Genomic DNA, 20,188 nt, shown 5'->3' on the forward strand with positions numbered 1-20,188 from the left:
TCACAAGGTCCTGTCAGTCCTTGGAGCAAGAGTTCCGATATAACCCAACACAATCACCAATTACCCAAATAAATATATAAAAAAAAGACATCTGGAATAATCAAAACATGTGACTAACAGTGGCAATATGTGATCAACTGAGTACGGTCAGAAAAACAAGTGGTTTGAGAACCTCACAGAGGGGCACAGAACCTAAACACTGCATGGACTTCTACAGCCAGCTAAAAATATAAACATTTTAAAACACAATTTCATTTTTTTCTTTCTTGTTTTTTTTATATAACCAGAAGGAATGCTTCAAGAATTATTCAATATATAAATCAAAAATCTTCACATTTTCAAGTAATATTATTTAAGTGAAAAAAAAAAAAAAAAACACAATCACACATTGTTACACTGTATGGCTTAAAATTCCTGATGTCCCAGCTGAACGATCCACCAAATCAAGTAAATCCATAAAAAAGTAAAACGGCTGCTTCCCTCTGCTGAGGGATGCTGACGATTATACTCCCAGTGTATCACGTGACTTCATATCCGTTTTTAGGGGAAGGGGATTAAGTACTTCAACTCTGATCTGAAACATTCTTCGTTAATACTGAATGTCAAGCGTAAGTTAAATAAATAAATTAATTAGCCTTTAGCTACCAAGTTTCAGAGTTTCTAAGCACGTCCTTAACCGAAGCGTTCCCGCACAAGAAGCATAAGTTTCTTCTTCCCCTTATAAGTCTGTTTAAGGTTGTCCAGGAACTGTACAAACTGGATGTGCCCATCAGGTGCCATAAGAAAGGTCTCTCTTGCTTTGCTGAGGAACTCTATGAAATCTCCATAGTGACGCGGACTTATGTGTGTGAGCCGTGAATGTGTAGTACTGACATAAGCACCAATCGAGGCATCCAGGAGTTGGCATAGAGGATTCTTATCTGGGGTTACCATTTTGCCAGAGTTTCTCCTGCCTGGGAGTCCTGCCATTCCTGGGGCTGCCAGCGTCCATCTGCGAAGGATATCGGACAGAACTGGTGCACACTGCACACTTTTAATGACAAGTGGTACAATACTGGAGAGTTCATTCTTCCCGAGTGAATGGCTCAGTGAGCATGCCCAGAGAACGTCATTAACAGCTGGGTGAGAGTCCTGGTTGTAAGCAATGTTAAGCTGAGAAAGGGCAAGACTGGCAACTTTGTATGCTCGCAGTGGAAGACCTCGGTGCTCCATGTATCGTGCTATGGTGAACAGATGCGAGTGGCCCATTCCACTGCAGGCAGAGTCCAAGACAATTTGGTAAGCAGCTTCAAAAGCAGCATGATTTGTTTCACAGAGGGTGAGGGCAGGAAGAGCACAGTTCTGAGGATCCTTCATTGCACACTGAAGGGCAAGTGTGCGTGCACAGCTGCAAAGTTCTTCCCGCTGAGCAAAGTCGAGATTCAGACGAAGAAGTGTAGTGTGTGTGGTGGCAGTCACAGCGACAATGGTTGTGGCTTCAGTAGGTGTGAACAGGGCATACCAGTTCTGCATAACGTTCATTAAGGCACGCACACCTAGAAATTAAAAAACAGACCAGTCATTAATCAATGCCTATCACAACACAAAGTTTCATAAAAGAAAAAATAATAATTTAAATACAGAGCTTCAAAAAAAGAATGTTGCAAACAAACATTTCCTGCTCAAAGTCTATACCCCAGACTGGTGTGTTACAGTTTAAAATGAATACCAACCAAGTTCCTCATTTCACATCTTTCCTACCGCTTTCAAATAGCGCCCTGAGCCATGTACATTCACTGCTTGGCTCCTTGCAATAAACTCTACTTAAAAAAAAAAAAAAAAAAGGTCAAAGCTTCATAGTATATACACCAGTATATAGCAAAACAAAATGGATGTCCTAACCAGCACAACAGGAAGGCTTGAGATCTACTGGAATAGTAAGGAATATGCATACACACTCACCAAGAGCCAGAAGGCTCACTGGCCTACATCGAGAGGCAAGGGGAGTACAGGCATATACCAGGAGAGTTGGGAGCCATTATGGGCACCTTTTAAAACAGAATGTGTGACATATCAAGACAGAATTAAAGCATTCATTACACCACACAGCAACTTTATTATTTAGGATTGTAAATAATGTGACAGGAAAGAAAGGGAAAAAGAAAACGTAACTATACTTATAAAAACAGCTGAGGAGCAGCACTCAAGCTGTACTATTACAGCAGCTGTAAGAACACGGTCATGGACAGGGTCTATTCTTAGGTGTGAGCATGGAGCAAGGGCTTGTTATACGACGTTCAAGGTCACTATTCTCAGGTGTGAACATGGAGCAAGTGTTATAAGACTTGTTCAAGGTCACTATTCTCAGGTGTGAACATGAAGCAAGTGTTATACGACTTGTTCAAGGTCACTATTTTCAGGTGTGAACATAGAGCAAGTGTTATACGACTTGTTCAAGGTCACTTTTCTCAGGTGAGAACATGGAGCAAGTGTTATACGACTTGTTCAAGGTCACATTTGTCGGCAAAACAGGTTTCAGAGAATCAAACCCTATACCCACAGGAACTATAGCTGACAGTCCTAACCTCTGCACCAACTGCCAGACCTGCTCGGACAAGAATGACCTGCAGAGGGAATGCCAACACCCCAACCTACAAAGAACTGCACACGTTAGTATCCACTCAACAGCAGCCGAACATGCCTCATCTAAATACAAAGGAACAAAAAATTAATCCAGATAAACTGGGAGCATTACTGCTCAATGATCGCTCTTCTGCAACACAAAGGTTTGCAGAAAGAACAGTCAGCAGTTTTGTCAACATTAACATAGGTTAGAAAATCGGCATGCTGCAAGCTACACTATTTTGGGTCACAGGACTCAGAGAAGAGGAAAAAGGAGAGTTTTGCTTTCATTGTGTACCGTTACACTGTGTGACCTTGAAATCACCGATATCTAAAGTGGGGAGGGATTGGCCCCTTCAAAAACAATAGCGTATGACGACAGTTTAAAACTGTAATCAATGTTGTTACACATTTTATAGTTAATATTATTCATACATCAACTAAGAGTGATGTAATTTAGCACAGCAAATGTGGATAAATGACTGGTAGCATAGCACCACATTACCAGTATGCAACTGTACATGACACAGGTATGGATCTTTACATGCTAACTGGATAAATGACTGGTAGCATAGCACCACATTACCAGTATGCAACTGTACATGACACAGGTATGGATCTTTACATGCAACCTGGATAAATGACTGGTAGCATAGCACCACATTACCAGTATGTAACTGTACATGACACAGGTATGGATCTTTACATGCAACCTGGATAAATGACTGGTAGCATAGCACCACATTACCAGTATGCAACTGTACATGACACAGGTATGGATCTTTACATGCGAACTGCCTACAGGGAGACATACTTGATAAATCAGTTTCAATACACCCCTCAGAGTTTAGGCCAGGCATACCATCTTGTGTTTAGTTCATCAAGCCTCCTGACGTGAAATGGTGTCAGATGAAATACCTGCCAGAGGTCCACACGTATATATCTGCAGAATTTAACTTGCACATACAGTCATCATTTTGCTTCTGGAAGTACAGAAGTTAAGATTTGTTGTGGAAATACAACTCGGCTGTATCCTTGTGGAATAGCTGTGCCACAAGGAAGAAAATGGCTGAAAAACTGACACTTAGGTCTGAAATCCACTTTATTCCTCAGTATAATGGATTGACTGAATAAGAAAAAAATCTGAAGTTCAGTGTTCTGCAGTCTTGTCTGCTGTTTGGTAAGAAACCATAAATTTATTAACGGTTTCTTTTTTGGATAAAGAAACAGAACAGCCACAAAATGCGTTTCTATGGAAACATGGACACATCAAGAGATGGGGACATGGAAAGAGGGTAATGTAGCAGAGGTGAGCGAGAGAGATTGTGTGTGTCCGTGTGAGAGAGATGCAACATACAGATGTACGTACGTGTGCCATTCAATTTACCTCAGGAGATTTGAGATCACAAACCCTTCAACATCAAGATAAAATTAATTGAATCCCTTTAGAGGGAATCGTGCCATGCTACAAGTAGCACACATCAGTGGTAATGTGAACAGCAACATGTCAAAAGGTTGCTTGTAATAGCAGTAGCAATCAGATCACCATGCAAGGGTTGACTGTAACAGTAGCAGCAACACGGACAGTACCATGCCAACTGTCATCTGCGATATTAGTGGGATGAAAGTTAGCATAAAGCACGCCATTTCAAGTGCTGCCTTCAGTAACAGCGGCAACAAGAACAGCAACATGCCAAGTGTCGCCTGCAAGATCAGTGACCAGCGCAACAAATCCACTGCCAAGGGTCACGAGTAACACATCAGTACTAACAGGAACATCTGCATGCAAAGGGCAAATGCAGCACACTGACAAAATGGAAGAACCTGTCAAACCCAACTATAGTATACAACTGTCAAACTGAACAGTCCCATGCAGAGGACTGCACACAGCACATCCAAAGCAATGTGAAAGCCCTCATGCCAAAGGTCACCTGTAATAACAGTGACAGTATGAATAATCCCATGCCAATGGCCTCCTAGGGTATATTAGCGGCACTGTGTGCAAATGTGCATGCCAAGGATCATCTGCCACACATTAAAAATTACAAGAGTCTATGGCAAGGGCTGCCTATTAGTGACAGTCGCAGACCTCGATGGGCTGCCTATTACCAGTTAAACCCCTCCCTCCCCAGCCTATGGTATACCAGGGACAGAGCAATAAACTGCAAACCAAGAACTAACTACTGCACATCAATGACAGATTGACAAACCCCAAGCCAAAGGCTTTTCTTCACAGAGGATAGAAAGCCTGCAGCTCCTGCCTTGCTGAGGCACATGTACAAAGTGCAGTATTGCCAAGCAGAGGTGCACATCACACCAAAACAAGGCCCAATAAAGCAGAAGAGGTCCATCAGAATCACCAGACGGAGGCAGGGGCCCAGTAAAGCAGAATAGGTCCTTCAGAATCACCTGACAGTCGAGGACAGAGGAAGCAGAACAATGCTCTCTGAATCTGCTGTCAGAGGCACAGGCAAACTGTCAGCAAAAAAAAGACACAATAAGGAGAAAAATGCAGTCAGGATAATCGGTCAATGGCACAGAGGTTTCTCCAAACTGTCCACATTCTTACCACACAGCATTACTACCTGAAAGCTGTGAAGTCCTTGAACACAGCAGCTGATACATGCAATTGATACATCACCACAACTCAACTGCGATTTAGCCGGCAGTGACAATGTCAGTCCATGTCTACTATAATGACTAGGACAGGTCGCACCAAAGGCTTAAAATCACAATACAAGATCTTTCATTCAGCACTGATTTTTGGTGTCACACAAACAAGTACACAGGTAGAATAGAAAAAAAAAAAAAAAAAAAGAACACGATACAAGTAGGCTACTTCTCGCCCTCACTTCAAATCCCTTTTGTGTGCAATGCTGTACAGGTCCTGTGAAATGGATTTGTACGGATCCCCTTTCAGAGGGAGGTGGTGAATAATGGTAATTAACTTAACTGCAACCCAGAGACATGCTCCATGACCATGTGGGCAGGATTACGGAGGCATTCCTCAAAACAGGAAGTGAGGCACTACAGAGCAATGACTGCCTGGTTCTATACAACGTATGGCACTGCAGGCACATGCGCGCGCACACACACATACATTATATATATATATATATATATATATATATATATATATATATATATATATATACATACACACACACACGTATACACACACACACACACACACACACACACGTATACACACACACACACACACGTATACACACACACACAAAGTATGGCAATTAACTGCACTAATATGAAGAGATTGCAAGGCACTACACAGGGAGAACCATGCCTGTGTCAGTAAAGAGCGACAATCTCATGTCTGTACAGTTAGTGAGTGTAACTGACAGCTTGCCCTCCCAACACAATTTTCTCTGAATCTGAATAAAATGTATACATATTTGTAAACGCATGACCAAATGTACTAGACTATTCTTAACACATGCTTGTGTGTTTTATTACTTTTAAAAAATACTTGCCAATTTCAGTAGCACAGCTCACCAGCCAGCGAATCATTTCCCGCCGTCGCCAGCTCATTGTGTTCAATGTCATTCGCATTACCTGTATAAAAAGAAAAACAATCCTCAGTTCTGACATGGAAACAAAAAACATGCACATTAAACGCATCCTTTTTATAAGCAGGCAGGTTCCTCCCAAGAACAGAATGTGCATCAATGAAAGAATTTTTTTTTACTTTGTAACCAGACAACTCTGCTCATACATGCATCTGTGGCAACTTCCTACCTGCAGCCCAAGTTCCAGAGACACATTCAGCAGTGTAACGTCTGGTGCACAGTTTGGAGGAGTAGCAGTTTTGCATGCATCCTGTGCCAGTTTAAACAGAAGTGCAGGCGAGTGGATGTTCTGCTGTATCGAACTCAGGACTGTGCGAAGCCATTTGGTGTCACCTGATGAAGAAAAATCAAACATGTCTTAGCAATACAAACATCATATTGGTCCACCATCTTCAGACTACTTGCACCAATACTTTTTGTTCTACTTGTATATACACTTTTTGTTCAGCATTTTTCAGAACACCTGCCACAGAGCAAGAGCTAATGCAGAGGGTTGCACTGTTTTGTAACATGCTTTCCACTTGCACACAGAAATCCTGCATTGTTGCAGCTGGCAGAGACCCATACCAAGGTGCATTCCTCATGGCTAACACTACAAAACTGTCCCAACCTCTGCTGCATGCATCACTGCAGTAGACAGGAATCACTTCATCACCCCAGCTGCATGCACTTTCGTAGCAGGCAATAACTGCCTCACTTCAGGATAAAGTCCTACAACTATCCAATTGTATCATGGCAGCCAACAAGAAAACAGGGCCCATCCCAAATGCACACACTACCCCAACCTTCAGTAAACCTGGGCTCTATAACTGCATCATAAGTTTGCATTTTACTTACCCCCCCCCCACCCAAACAGGGTTCATCCCAAATGTATACAGTATGCTAACGGTCAGTCAGCATGGGCCCCACAGCTGCACAAGTTTGTATTCTGCTTATCCCCCACCGTCCAAGCCTACTGCCCATAATGAAGAGCCCCACAACCAGTGAAGCAGCAAAACAGATCACCAACAGAGCTGTTTAACATGGAAATGGAGAGTTTTACCATTTGACAACCTCTTCATCTCACATGTAGTCATGCACATTCTATACATACATTCCTGACATTGAACTCTGGTTCAGTTTTACAAGCCACATGCAGTTTCAAACACTGACAGCACCATCACCAAATCATGCAAGTTGGAACAGCAAGAGCAGTCCAACAGTTATCTTAAACAGCATTTGCATTACTATTGCATTTAACCCAGGCCAACCTCACATTTAAACTACTGCATTTAACCCAGGCCAGTCTCGCATTTAAACTACTGCATTTAACCCAGGCCAGCCTCGCATTTAGACTACTGCATTTAACCCAGGCCAACCTCACATTTAAACTACTGCATTTACCCCAGGCCAACCTCACATTTAAACTGTTCCATTTAACCCAGGCTGGTTCCAAGTAGTCTGGCATGCTGTACACCCTACACAGAGCACCACTGGAAGCAGGTACTGCAAGGATTTATTGTTTAGTTACTATTCCAGAATGCTGAATTACTGGAACCAGCTCGTGTCACATTCAAAAATAAGAGGAAGTCAGACCACGTCTATGTCATACAAAATACTGCGAAGTCCAGGAAAAGAAGCACCGCAAACACTCAACTTATTAAAATAGCAAGTTAAAACTTGTGACACAAAGTCACAACTTTCACCATCAAGGCTTCCTCAGGTGAATAGGAGTCAATTAAAATATACACAGCTTAAATACTTTTTATAGTCACATGACAAGCATTTAAACCTTCTGATGCAACACCTTCAGATAAGGTTTAAAGTAAAATAATCATGGAGGCCGGGTGGTACATGGGCTCTCACATGTAATATCCACTTAATCTCTTCATTTTCTGTTAAAAGTTTCATATCACTGCCCCTCAAGGGCTTATAAATTATGTTTATAATCATAAATTTGAAGCTATGTTCCTCACTCTTTTCTAAGATATGCTTACTAAGTGCGTTAGTAGTGACTCTATGCTTAATTTCACTTAAGTGACGAGCTATACATTCCTTAAGTTTCCCGTTAGTCATTCCTATGTAGTAACCCTCGCACAAGTCACACCTACGCAGTGACTCACACAATTCACACTTCGTTTATTTAGCCAAGTTACTTGCATTGCAATTCCCATAGACATATAAAATAAATTCTTTCCCGGTTACTGGATGCCTTATTGATTTATCTGCATATAAAACGTTTACAATAAATGCAATTATTACATTTGTAAGTACCGTGCTTATTCCCCATCCCACTAAAAAACTGGCATTCGAAAGGGCAAAGTACACATTCAACTTCTGAACCACAATCCAATACAACACAAAGTACATAAATAAACTGAAGTCAAATTCAGTCAAACAAAATATTCATTAGACTTAAGTCTTTGGGTTGATCTCCAATTCAAAGAATCAAGTAAGAGGGTTCCTCAGTGTTGGACCACAAGATGCATGAAGAATAGACGTACACTACAAGCAGAAATAGTGACATCCAGACAAGCCACGGTTAAAAGCTCCCCCTGTTCATACGCACTGAAGCGCTGCTCCCCTTTCATCCACATCTTACTGGACAGCTAATGCTGCCCATTTCTAGTTTCCTGACGCCAGAATTATAGGGATTTCGTCTGAAAGACCAAGTAAAGGGGAAAAGTGACCAGAGCTTCAACCTGTGTGCAATCTCAACAAAAACATTAAATGGCTCTCCTTGTACAATTCAAGACATACAGACCTAACTCAGCAAGTGACATTTTCAGCTGTACATCACTCATATCTGACAGCAAATCAGACTAAATTTTACTGAACCATTGTATAACCCATAACAGTAAGTGCAGTATATACTTGTGTACAAGTCAAAAATATTATGCCAAAAATTGGCCTTAAAGGGGGGAAGCAACTTTTACACAAATAACAGGAGAGTTAAAGTGTAGTGCCTTCCATCCCCTGATCACTGTATGAAAAAGTTAAAAAAAAAAAAAAAAAAAAAAGAATGAATGCTATGAATGCTTGCTTTGTGCAATGTGCACAGTTAACAATACCCACAAATGTACCAGTATCTGGTGTCCTGCCAGTAAAAATACCTTTCCGGAAAAAAAAAAAAACATGCCTTACCCCCACCTCAACTGCAGTTATACTAGAAATACTGCATTACTGCCCTGAGCAGAGAGTACTGTGACCATACCCATAAATACACCAGTATCTGGTACAGTGGATATAAAACGTTTACACACCCCTGTTAAAATGCCAGGTTTGTGTGATATAAAATGAGACCACAATAAATCATTTCAAAACTTCCCCCCCCTTTAACGTGACCTATAACCTGTACAATTCAATTGAAAAATACACAAATCTATTGGGGGGACGGGACATGCAATACACTGGTTGCATAAGTGTGCAAACCCTTCAAGTAATATTTTGTTGAAGCACCTTTTGATTTAATTACTGAATTCAGTCTTCTTTGGTAGGAGTCCCATCAGCATGGCACATCTTGACTTGGCAGTATTTGCACACTCTTCCTTGCAAAAGTACTCCAAATCTGTCAGATTGCGAGGGCATCTCTTGTGCACAGCCCTCTTCAGGTCACCCCACAGATTTTCTATTGGATTTAGGTCTGGGCTTTGGCTGGGCCATTCCAAAACTTTAATTTTCTTCCGAAGAAGCCATTCTTTTGTGGATTTGGATGTATGCTTGGGGTCACTGTCGTGTTGAAAGGTGAAATTCCTCTTCATCTTCAGCTTTCTAACAGATGCCTGAAGGTTTTGGGCCAAACGTGACTGGCATTTGGAGCCATTCATAATTCCCTCCACCTTGACTAAAGTCCCAATTCCAGCTGAAGAAAAGCAACCCCAAAGCATGATACTGCCACCACCATGCTTCACTGTGGGAAGATGGCGTTCTTTTGGTGATGCGAAGTGTTGTTTTTGTGCCAAATGTACCTTTTGGAACTGTGCCCAAAAAGTTCAACCTTGGTCTCAGACATAACACATTTTCCCACATGCTTTTAGCAGACTTGATGTACTGTTTTGCAAATTTTAGCTGGGCCTGACTTGTATAAGAAAAGGCTTCTGTCTTGCAACCCTACTCCATAGCGTGGACACGTAGTACACAACCAGTACTTTCCAGAAATTCCTGCAGCTCCTTCAGTGTTGCTGTAGGTCTCTTGGCAGCCTCCCTAACCAGTTTTCATCTTTTTTTTTTTTTTTTTTTTTTTTTAATCAATTTTGGAGGGACGTCCAGTTCTTTGCAACGTCGCTGTTGTCCCATATTTTCTCCACTTTTTGATGACCGTCTTCACTGTATTCCATGGTATATACAATGCTGTAGAAATTTTTGTACCCTTCTCCTGACTGATACCTTTTCAACAATGAGATCCCTTTGATGCTTTGTAAGCTCTCTGCGAACCATGGCTTTTGCTATAGCAGGCAACAGAGTAAATGTCAGGAAAATCCTACTCGGACAGCTGAACTTTATTTGGGTTTAAATCAGAGTCTCTTTAATTGATGGCAGGTGTGTACCCAAGAATAACGAACGCTGTAATTAAGTCAAAAGGTGGGGCACACATTCAACCAGCATAGTGTACGTTTTTTATTTTTTCCCCTAACAGATTTGTTTTTCAATTGATTTGTACAGGTTATAGGTCACATTAAAAGTGGGAAAAGTTTTGAAATGCTTTATTGTGGTCTCATTTTTTTTAATCACAAAAAAATGGCATTTTAACAGGGACGTGTAAACGTTTTATATCCACTGTATACTGCAAGTAAAACTAAATATATTTGAAAAACTGCATTACTGTCATGGCAGAATACTGTGACCAGGCCCATAAATGCACCAGTATCTGGTATACTGCAAGTAAAATTAAATACATGCAAGAGGGGAAAAAAAAAAAAAAAAAAAAAAACACCCTTTAAGATCATACCCGGCACACATCCACAGCACTCAAATACAAACCACTACAACCACAAAAAAAATGCTTACTTCAACATGGATTGGCTAGCCACGTCAGTTACAATATCAGCAAGAGAAGTTAATTGGCTACCTTGATTCAATTATTGTCCGATTTCCTGCTCTTACAGTGGGAAATCAGAAAATGAAAATTTTAACATACTGCAGTGCCGGTAGGAAAGAAAACCTCATCTGGTACACAGTGCATTTTAATGGCTTTTTGGTCTCAACACTATGCATGTCCACTTATCCAGCAGATAAGCAAGTGTATAAGGTAGGTGTTCCTCATGTACAAGTACACGGAGAAACGTACAGGTTTGTACCGACCATAAATGTAGGTGTTCGAGTGTGCACACTGCTGCAGTCATCACACTTGGGTTATCCTGCCATCAGGCGGTCCCGCAGTCGGCCAGAGTTCCAAAGTCTTGGCCTGGCGTCGGTTGCTGTCGCTTCTTCCCTGACGTCAGAGCGCCAGGGGTATACAAGAGGCATCAGATGCCATTTTCTTCAGTTTTTCTTGCCCCAGATGTCAGGTGCCCCCAAGTAGGTAGGCAATACATATTGCTAATAAAACATATAAAAGGAATAAAAGGAATACCTTCAGTTACAAGCAAATACACCACAAAGGTTGTACAGGATAGAAAGGTATAGAAAAGTTCAGCTAGGTCAGAGGGGATGGAGGGAGGGTAACCTGGACTGCAGCAGTGTGAACACTAACATCTACATTTATGGTAGGTACAAAACTGTACTATGTTCATCATGTTACACTGCTACAGTCATCACATTTGGGTTGAATCCCAAAGCTAAGGATGGGCAGTGGAACTAAACAGGGTTTGGAGAAGCTAGTAGGCCCTGCAGAACTGCAGTGGCAAAGCCAGCTCTGGTTTTAGAGTATAGTAAGTATAGGTAAGTGATGGTGCTTGGTGAAGGTGTGCACTGAACTCCAAGTTGCAGCCTCCAAAATATCCTTGGTTGGTGCCACGCTGAGGAAGGCTGTTGATGTTGCTGTAGCCCTGGTGGAATGGGGCCTAATGTTACCAGGTACAGGTTTCCCATGGTGTGTGTAGCAGAAACGGATACAATGTCCTATCCATTTTGAAATTGTCTGTTTTGAGATAGCCTTTCCTTGTGATCCTGCAGCATAGGATACAAAGAGCTGGTCAGATTTCCTGAAAGCCTTAGTTTTATCCAAGTAATAACATAACTGCCTGTGAATGTCCAAGGAGTGTAGGAGCCTTTCCCATTGTTCAGGGGATTTGGATAAAAGGTGGGCAAATGAATGGCTTGGTTTAGAGCCACACTGGATACCACCTTTGGCATAAAGGAAGGGTTAGTTCGTAAAGAGACTCTGTCTTGATGAAAAATGATGAAAGGCTCCACTGCCATTAGGGCCTGTAACTCTGAGATTCTTCGTGCTGAAGTTATTGCTAGCAGCAGGGCAGTTTTCCATGATAGAAACTGTAAATCAGCTGTAGAAGCTGGTTCAAAGGGCGGAAGTGTAAGTTTTTCCAAAACAAAGTTGAGATCCCAAGTTGGTGTTGGTGCTCTCCGGGGCAGTCTTATGTTCTTAGCCCCTCTGATGAACTGTCTTAGTAATGGATGCGAAAATATAGGAGGATCCGTGTTGTACTGAGCTGAAATAGCTGAGGCGTGGATCTTAATAGATGAAAAGGAAAGTCCTTTGTGCAACATCTCAGTTAAATATTGTAGAATCTGAGGAATATTTGGGACAAGGGGATTCTGGCCTTTAGCCTGGTTCCAGGCGCAGAATCTTTTCCATTTGTCTGAATAGGTTTCCCTGGTGCTGGGCCTCCTGGCCTCCAGAATGACATCCATAACAGCTTTAGAGAGAAGTGTTGGCTGGTTGTTTAGGTAATTTGCCATGCAGCCAGATTTAAGGTCTTGAGCTGGCTGTGTAGGATCTGATCGTTTTGCTGAGCGAGCAGATGAGGAATTTGGGGTAAAATCCATGGTGGGCCATGGGCCATGTTCCTTAGTATTGGATACCAGTGTTGGCATGGCCAGTCTGGAGCAATGAGTATCATTTGTGGCCTCTCTAATCTAACTTTCAGCAGCACATTTGCTAGAAGAGGCAGTGGAGGAAATGCATACCCTGTTAATGTTTTCCAACTGAATGAGAGGGCGTCCACTTTCCAAGCTCGTGTGTGGTATGTCCTTGTGCAGAATTTCCGTAGTTGGTAGTTTTGGGGGGAAGCAAACAGATCTATATCTGGGCTCCCCCATTTTTGAGTTATCATTGCGAATACTTGTGGATCTAGTTTCCACTCTTAAGGATCTATAATGTTTCTGCTTAGATCGTCTGTCAATGTGTTTCTTTCCTGGCAGGAATTGTGCTTGTAGTTGGAACTTGGTAGGTCAGTGCTGTGTTCCACAAGGTCATTGCTTGCCTGCATAGGGGGTAGGAATGTATGCCCCCCTTGCTTGTTTATGTACTACATCACTGTGGTGTTGTCCGTCTTTATTAGTAGTTGTCCTGGATGTAGGAGGTCCTTGAAAGCTGTTAGGGCATTTTGTACAGCTAGCATCTCTTTTTGATTGATATGTAGATGCCTTTGATCTGCAGACCATTTACCCTGAATACACTGTCCTGCCATGTGTGCTCCCCAGGCATAATCCGATGCATCTGTTGTCATAGTTTGCCTGGCTGTGGGCAAGGTGAAAGGCTGACCCTTGTTGAGGTGACATGCCTGAGCCCACCATAGAAACTCCTGATGAAGGCAGGGAATGAGTGGTATTATTGTTTCCAAGCTGTGGCTGTGTTGAGTCCATACGCTTTTCAGGTACCATTGTAATTTCCTCATATGCAGTTTTGCATATGGTATTAGTAGTATGCAAGATGCCATGAATCCCAAGGCCTGCAGAATTTTTCTTGCAGGGAGTTGGGTCTTTGTTGCCATCATTTTGAAGTACTGAGTCAGTTGTCCTTGCTTGTCTGGCGTGAGATGAGCCATCTGGGCCGTTGTATTTAAGCTGGCACCCAGGAATATTATGTTTTGTGAGGGCACTAACTTCTTTTCGTTTACTGTGTACCCTAGGCAACTTAATAGGTTTTTGACAAACGCCAGATGCTTTAAAAGAATGTCCTTGCTTTTTGCTTGAATAAGGCAGTCGTCCATGTATGGGTATATTTGAATTCCTCTTTGTCTGCAGTATGCAATTACTGGTGCCAGGCATTTTGTGAAGACCCTGGGCGCAGTAGACAAACCAAAGGGCAGTGCAGAGAATTGGTAATGGGTTGAACCTGCTATAAATCGGAGGTATCTTCTGCAATTTTGTCTGATAGGGACATGCAGGTATGCCTCTTTGAGGTCCAACGTTACTAGCCAAGCCTTCTTGCCCAGCATGGGAAGAAGTTGCTGTAATGTTAGCATCTTGAATTTGGGTACTTCGGGATATGTGTTTAGAATTGAAAGGTCCAGAATGGGTCTCCAAGCTTTGTCCTTTCGGGAAACTAGAAAGAGTCTTGAGTAAAATCCTTTTTCCTGCTCCTGTGTAGGAACCTGCTGAATGGCTTTCATGTCCATGAGAGCTGTAATTTGTTTTTGAGCCTCTGCCCATTGATTTGGTGGCAGGTTTAGCATTCCTTTTATCCTTGGTAAAGTGTAAAAGTGGAATCTGTATCCTTGAGAGACAATATTTAGTACCCATTTGTCTTTTGTGATTATGCGCCAGTTGTCTGCAAAAAGTGTTAGTTTTCCTCCCAAGGGAGCTGCCAAGAGGGATTTGCTTGGCAGTCTGAGGGGTAAGTCATTGTGATTGTCTTCTGATAGTTTGAGACCTGTCTTCTCCTCCTTTTTGGGTTGTGGCACCCCATTGTCGAGGCTTGGAAGAGCCTTGTGGCTGACCTCTACACCTTGGGCGTCTGTATTTGCCCCTCTGTGATCTGTCAGAAGCTGGAAAGGGCCAGTTTTTGGTTGGCCAATTTCTGCTGAAACGAGGGGGTTGAACCTGTAAAAAATTCCTGACCGTCTGCATAGACTTTGCCTTATCCTCCATTTTCTTTAAAACCTCTTCTGCTTTTACACCAAATAAAACATCCTGCTGTAAAGGTGCATCCAATAATTTTGCTTTTACACGATCAGGTAAAGTTTGTTCTTTTAACCAAGCATGCCTACGTATGACAGACCCTGTCACTGCTGCTCTACAAAAAGCTTCCAATGAATCAAATCCACATTGCAAAGTAGGTTTTCCCACTTGTTCAGCTGCATGCAACAAATCCTTGCATTTCCTTGTAATCAGGCTGCTCTGTATGTGTGATCATTTTTTGTTTTGAGACCAAATATTGTTGATATTTCAGCATGTGAAACTGGCAATTTAAGGCCCTCATAGCTAGAGTAGCGGAGGTATATATTTTCTTTCCCCATCTGTCTAGTGCTCTAGAATCCCTTTCAGAGGGAACAGGATTTTTAGCAATAGAGGCCTTAACTCCTTTGGGACCCTGGGAAATGGTTTCTGGGTCAGCAACAGGGCTTTTATATAGGAATTTGAGAGAGTCAGGGACTCTGTTGTATCTGTCTGGTTTGGCTGGTGCAGAAGGAAGCGAGTCTGGGTTAAGGCTAGATTCTGAATAAAGATCATCCACAATGTCTAACACTGGTGGAATAGCAAGTGGTCTGTGCTGGGGTAGAATCAGAGTAATCCTTGCCTTCCCAGTGGAAATGTTCCCTCACGGTATGTAAAGTTTCCCCAAAAGAGTAGTCTTCTGTGGGAGATGCTGAAGGAATAGACTCTTCAGCATCAGAGTCTTCATAAGGGGGGAAAGAATATTCCTGTTACTCAGAAGAATCTGAGGAAAATGAAACCTGGTCAGAGGAAGCGTAGTCCTCCTCCTGTCTAGGCCTTTTATCAGGAGGGGGAAGGGAACCCCTGATAAGGGTAATTAAATCTTCAGCCATCTTAAGCATTTGTTTCTTAGGCATGGGGTCTTGTACTGGAGACTGCTGTACAGCCTTCTTTGCTTTTAAAGGAGTTTTCAGCTTTGCATAGGATTTAATAGTGATTGTAGTCGGTCTGAAGACACCTTCTGCAACTGAAGGCCTTTCAACTGCACCGGAATCTCCTTCAGCCATGAATTCGGAAGGGCCTAAAGGTTGTGGAGGCCTAGCAATCTCCTCTTGTGAATCGGATGCCGCCTGGGATTCTGAATCAGCAGTCGTCAGGGGCTGCATAGGCACCTCACTGAGAACCGGCAACTGGCCTAGCAGAGGCCTCGGAGTCTGGTTTGGGTCTCGGCTGCCTGTCCTTATCTTTGCGATTTTTATGCATTCCGGTCATCAGTTGCTCCGACGGCATGGTATAATTAAATTTCCTACCAAAATAATGTCGGGTGAAATCAAACAGACATTTAATCGTTCGTTTGTTAAACCCGACAACCTGTGACATCGTGGTCTGGGCCTAGGCAAGGAATGCAATAAGAATGAAAGTCCTTATGAGGTATTTGCTTCCCATAAGAAATGCAATTGTTAACTTTTTCTGACATCGGACTGAGGCAAGAAAAGGTTCCCCAACGGGGTACTTAGCTTTATTGAAGACTTCGGTCTGAAATTCGAATTGAAAATCTCAGGAGTCGGCCGACCGGCACTTGCGAACTGCTTCTGCTTCGGGCACCGCGCGGCAAGAAAGACTGAAGAAAATGACGTTGGATGCCTCTTATATACCCCTGGCGCTCTGACGTCAGGGAAGAAGCGACAGCAACCAACGCCGGACCAAGACTTTGGAACTCTGGCAGACTGCGGGACCGCCTGATGGCAGGATAACCCAAGTGTGATGACTGCAGCAGTGTAACACGATGAACATCACTTTGTACAGCAAACCAACCAACAATAAAGCCTTCCTGCAAAGGCACAACACAATGCAGAAACCTCTTAATACAACATACAGCAAAATGCTAACTACTGTTTTAGCTTTCAACTCCCATAAATCAGAGAAGAATGAATAATTTTATTATTTTTTTTTTTTTTACAGTCTACCTTTGGCTGCAGTCAGCATAGCAGATGCAAGCTCACACTGTCGCGTTTCAAGATGTCCTAGTATAAACCACCGCGGAAAACGGTTATGGATTCCCATATCTGTGGAGTTCTGGCGCAAGATGTCAGCACTGTGCGTTAGAGACTCCAGGACTGGTAACCTAGCAAGAAAAAAAAAAAAAAAAAAAACAGAATAAAAGGCATTAAAAAAGTTTGTGAAGTTCAGCTGCTCAAGTAATTTGGAACATTTTAACACACAGCAGAAGTGGTCCGCAGAGTTACGAGGACAACTAGAAACTAGACAAACCTTAAGAAATCAGAGCATTCAGTCTGTAGTGGTAATTCTCAGTGCATACCTTGTTCCAGCCTCCACAAAATGTCCACATCTCAGTATCTCTCTGTTTCTGGACTACCCCAGACTCATATGCCTGTCCAACACCTTTGTCAACATTTCCTACAGAAGCCCTTCCCTTTCCAACTAGGAACGATGCCCCTTTCCTCAAGATCTTACTGGCTCACTTTACAAACACTTCTCGCCTTTTATGTTTATTCAAATATCTATAAACTTTTCCAGCGTACTTCCCGGTTTACTACCCACTCCCCAGCAAGCATAATTAACCCTCCACATATACTTCATTACCCTTCTACAGGCTAACCCCAGCAGAGAGACCCTGATGTACATACATCACGATACACCCAAATATGTTCTATAATTTGCACTTGTCAGCATCCTCAGTTAAGAGTCATATGGCCTTCTGCCTGCAGAAATATTCCTCAAATGCGACATTCAAACTGCCAGTGTTTACAACTGCCTGAGCTACGCAGCATGCGATTAGTTTGCTAGCTTAGTCAGTCCTAGTGACCAGCATGGATGGAAGACACTGATTGGACATTTGTAACCTGTACGAGTAGAAGCTGTTTCAGCATCTTGGATTCTGAAGAGAAGATGTCAAAGCAAGGCTTCATGTTGGAAAGTTGCTTAGACTTGTGAATTTTGTGGCCACAACTTGTTTGGTGGATCTACTGTTTTTAGGGGCACACTTTCAGGTGACTGAATTTGAGACCATTTTTGCAGTATCATTTTAAGATGCTAACTTTGACATGGTTATTATGGGCCAGTCACTGTGCATGTCTCGCTTGCTGATGTTTGGTATAAGCTGGACATTTTTGAGGTAGTGTTTTTAAATGTCTAATATGAATTGGATACAATGCAAACAAATTTATCTCTACATCTATTCTGGTTTTATTCACTGCATTACTTGCTCAATTTCTAGTTGTTGTAAAGAGCTTAGGTAGCAACACTACAATAAACTTAAATCGCATCCTAAGCAAGCAGACAGTAGTCTTATGTTCATAGCTTAACCAGCCTACAAATATTCTGAGCTAGTCTCACAATCTGGACAGCAGCACCATGAATGGCTGCTGGTCCTACCAGACTTCCCCCCACGTAGTTTGTTATCAGTGAAGACTTCGGGCTACAAGTGACATTCTCTCTCCTTGTATACAAGGAGAACTTCTCCAAAGCAACCACACACCTTCTGGTCTCCATGACACTGAAAGGATTAAGGCTTGCAGGGAAGCAGAATTTAGTAGCAATCCGAATGTCTGTGAGAAGGGCAAATTACAACTTCTTCCCACAATGCAGTCTATTCAGTTTTTTTTTTTCAATAAAGAAAAAAATCAAGTCATGATGGAACATTTATTTCCTGCAATGACAGAGCTTTTAGTTTAGCAGCGAGTGCATATTAACTACTCAAGTTATATTTAACACCTTAGATAAACAGCTACAAAACAGAAAAATAGACTCCCTTGGGTTAAACAGTTTCCTTTTCAACACCAACTCTAGGTTTCATTACCCATGACAAGCGGCTCAAGAACTGTTCAACTATCCAAGAAAAGCTATGCTTGCACATCGAGATTTTAAAAACCTCATCTTAGTTTCTAGATCGCTTTTAAACAACTTTATTAAAAGCTACTTACCACGCCACAGTGCTAAACTGATACACTTCTTGACCCATGATCAAGCCACGACAAGCTAGCACAGTTCATTTTCAGTTAAATCAGGAAGCAGCCAAGTGCCCACATACAGTGACATCACAGCTTTCTTTATAACAGACTTCTCCAACCTCAAAGCTGGGTCAACACCACCTACACTTTTCTTGTTTGAAACATCATTATGTCAAATCAGAAATGCACCAGAGACAAAATGAAGCTTGAAGAAGGTCAGACAAATCTTGAGAAAGGTTTGTGTAGGTGGGTGGGGGACACACATCTTTAGCATTACTCCAATTCTGCAGACTGGTGTCAGAGATACATGAAAAAGGAAACAAAACAGCCGGTAACTTTGTCAAAGACATAAATGGGGGGGGGGGGGGACAGCTTCCCCTGCTAAATGTACATGTATAAACAACAAAAGGTGCTGACAGCAAGTCATTGAACACCACACTTCACTAAAAATCAGCCCTGAACCAGGTCACTGCCCTATAGACGCCACACTGCAGTAAATCAGCCCTGAACAAGGTCACTGCTCTAAATTAGCCCTGAACCAGGACCACATAGCATGTGACACCATTAGAGAAGACAGTTGCTGCTGCAGCGGACTTTGAAGAGCGAGGAGGCCAAGTTTGCTACAAAAAGCCCCGGTTCAACTACACTGACAATTCTATGGTGCAGAACTGCCTCTTCAAAATGGCAGAGGCATACCTGACTGCTACTGCATGTGAGCAATAAACACTAAATTACTACCAGTTAACCAAGTAAGCCCGCTGGACAGAGTTCCTCTCCAGGAGTAACATCTGGTTAAGTGACTTGCTCAGTGTCATACAACAGACAAATGGAGACCACAGAAATCATACCTAGGACTGCTGCACAGTCTTGGTCTAGCAACAGTGTTAAGATTTTTGTGCCAAGCTGCTATCAGACTCTTGGCCAGAATTGCAAATCAAAAACGATGTAAATCACAGGGAATAAATCAGACTTGGTGCTGCTGCCAATACCATGGTTACTAAAAGGGAAAAGAAAGTCAGATTTCTCTTTTTTTTGGTCCCAGACTTGTCCCGA

At 42.3% G+C, this 20,188-nt stretch overlaps 1 protein-coding gene across 1 annotated transcript in view; it reads right to left on the reverse strand.

Annotated features, from left to right (window-relative positions):
* Positions 1-361: 361 nt before the first annotated feature.
* Positions 362-20,188, reverse strand: part of ZSWIM4 (zinc finger SWIM-type containing 4) — a 142,790-nt gene continuing 122,963 nt past the window's right edge. The window contains exons 11-14 of the mRNA XM_044057649.1: positions 17,132-17,289; positions 6,358-6,521; positions 6,093-6,174; positions 362-1,535 (exon numbers count right to left, since the gene is read on the reverse strand). Coding sequence (XP_043913584.1) covers positions 673-1,535; positions 6,093-6,174; positions 6,358-6,521; positions 17,132-17,289 — 1,267 coding nt within the window. The 3' untranslated portion in view covers positions 362-672. The remainder of the gene's footprint in view (positions 1,536-6,092; positions 6,175-6,357; positions 6,522-17,131; positions 17,290-20,188) is intronic.

The sequence above is a fragment of the Protopterus annectens genome, chromosome 15.part0, assembly GCF_019279795.1.
Source record: "Protopterus annectens isolate FY-2018-M chromosome 15.part0, PAN1.0, whole genome shotgun sequence".
Taxonomy (NCBI): Eukaryota; Metazoa; Chordata; order Ceratodontiformes; family Protopteridae; genus Protopterus; species Protopterus annectens.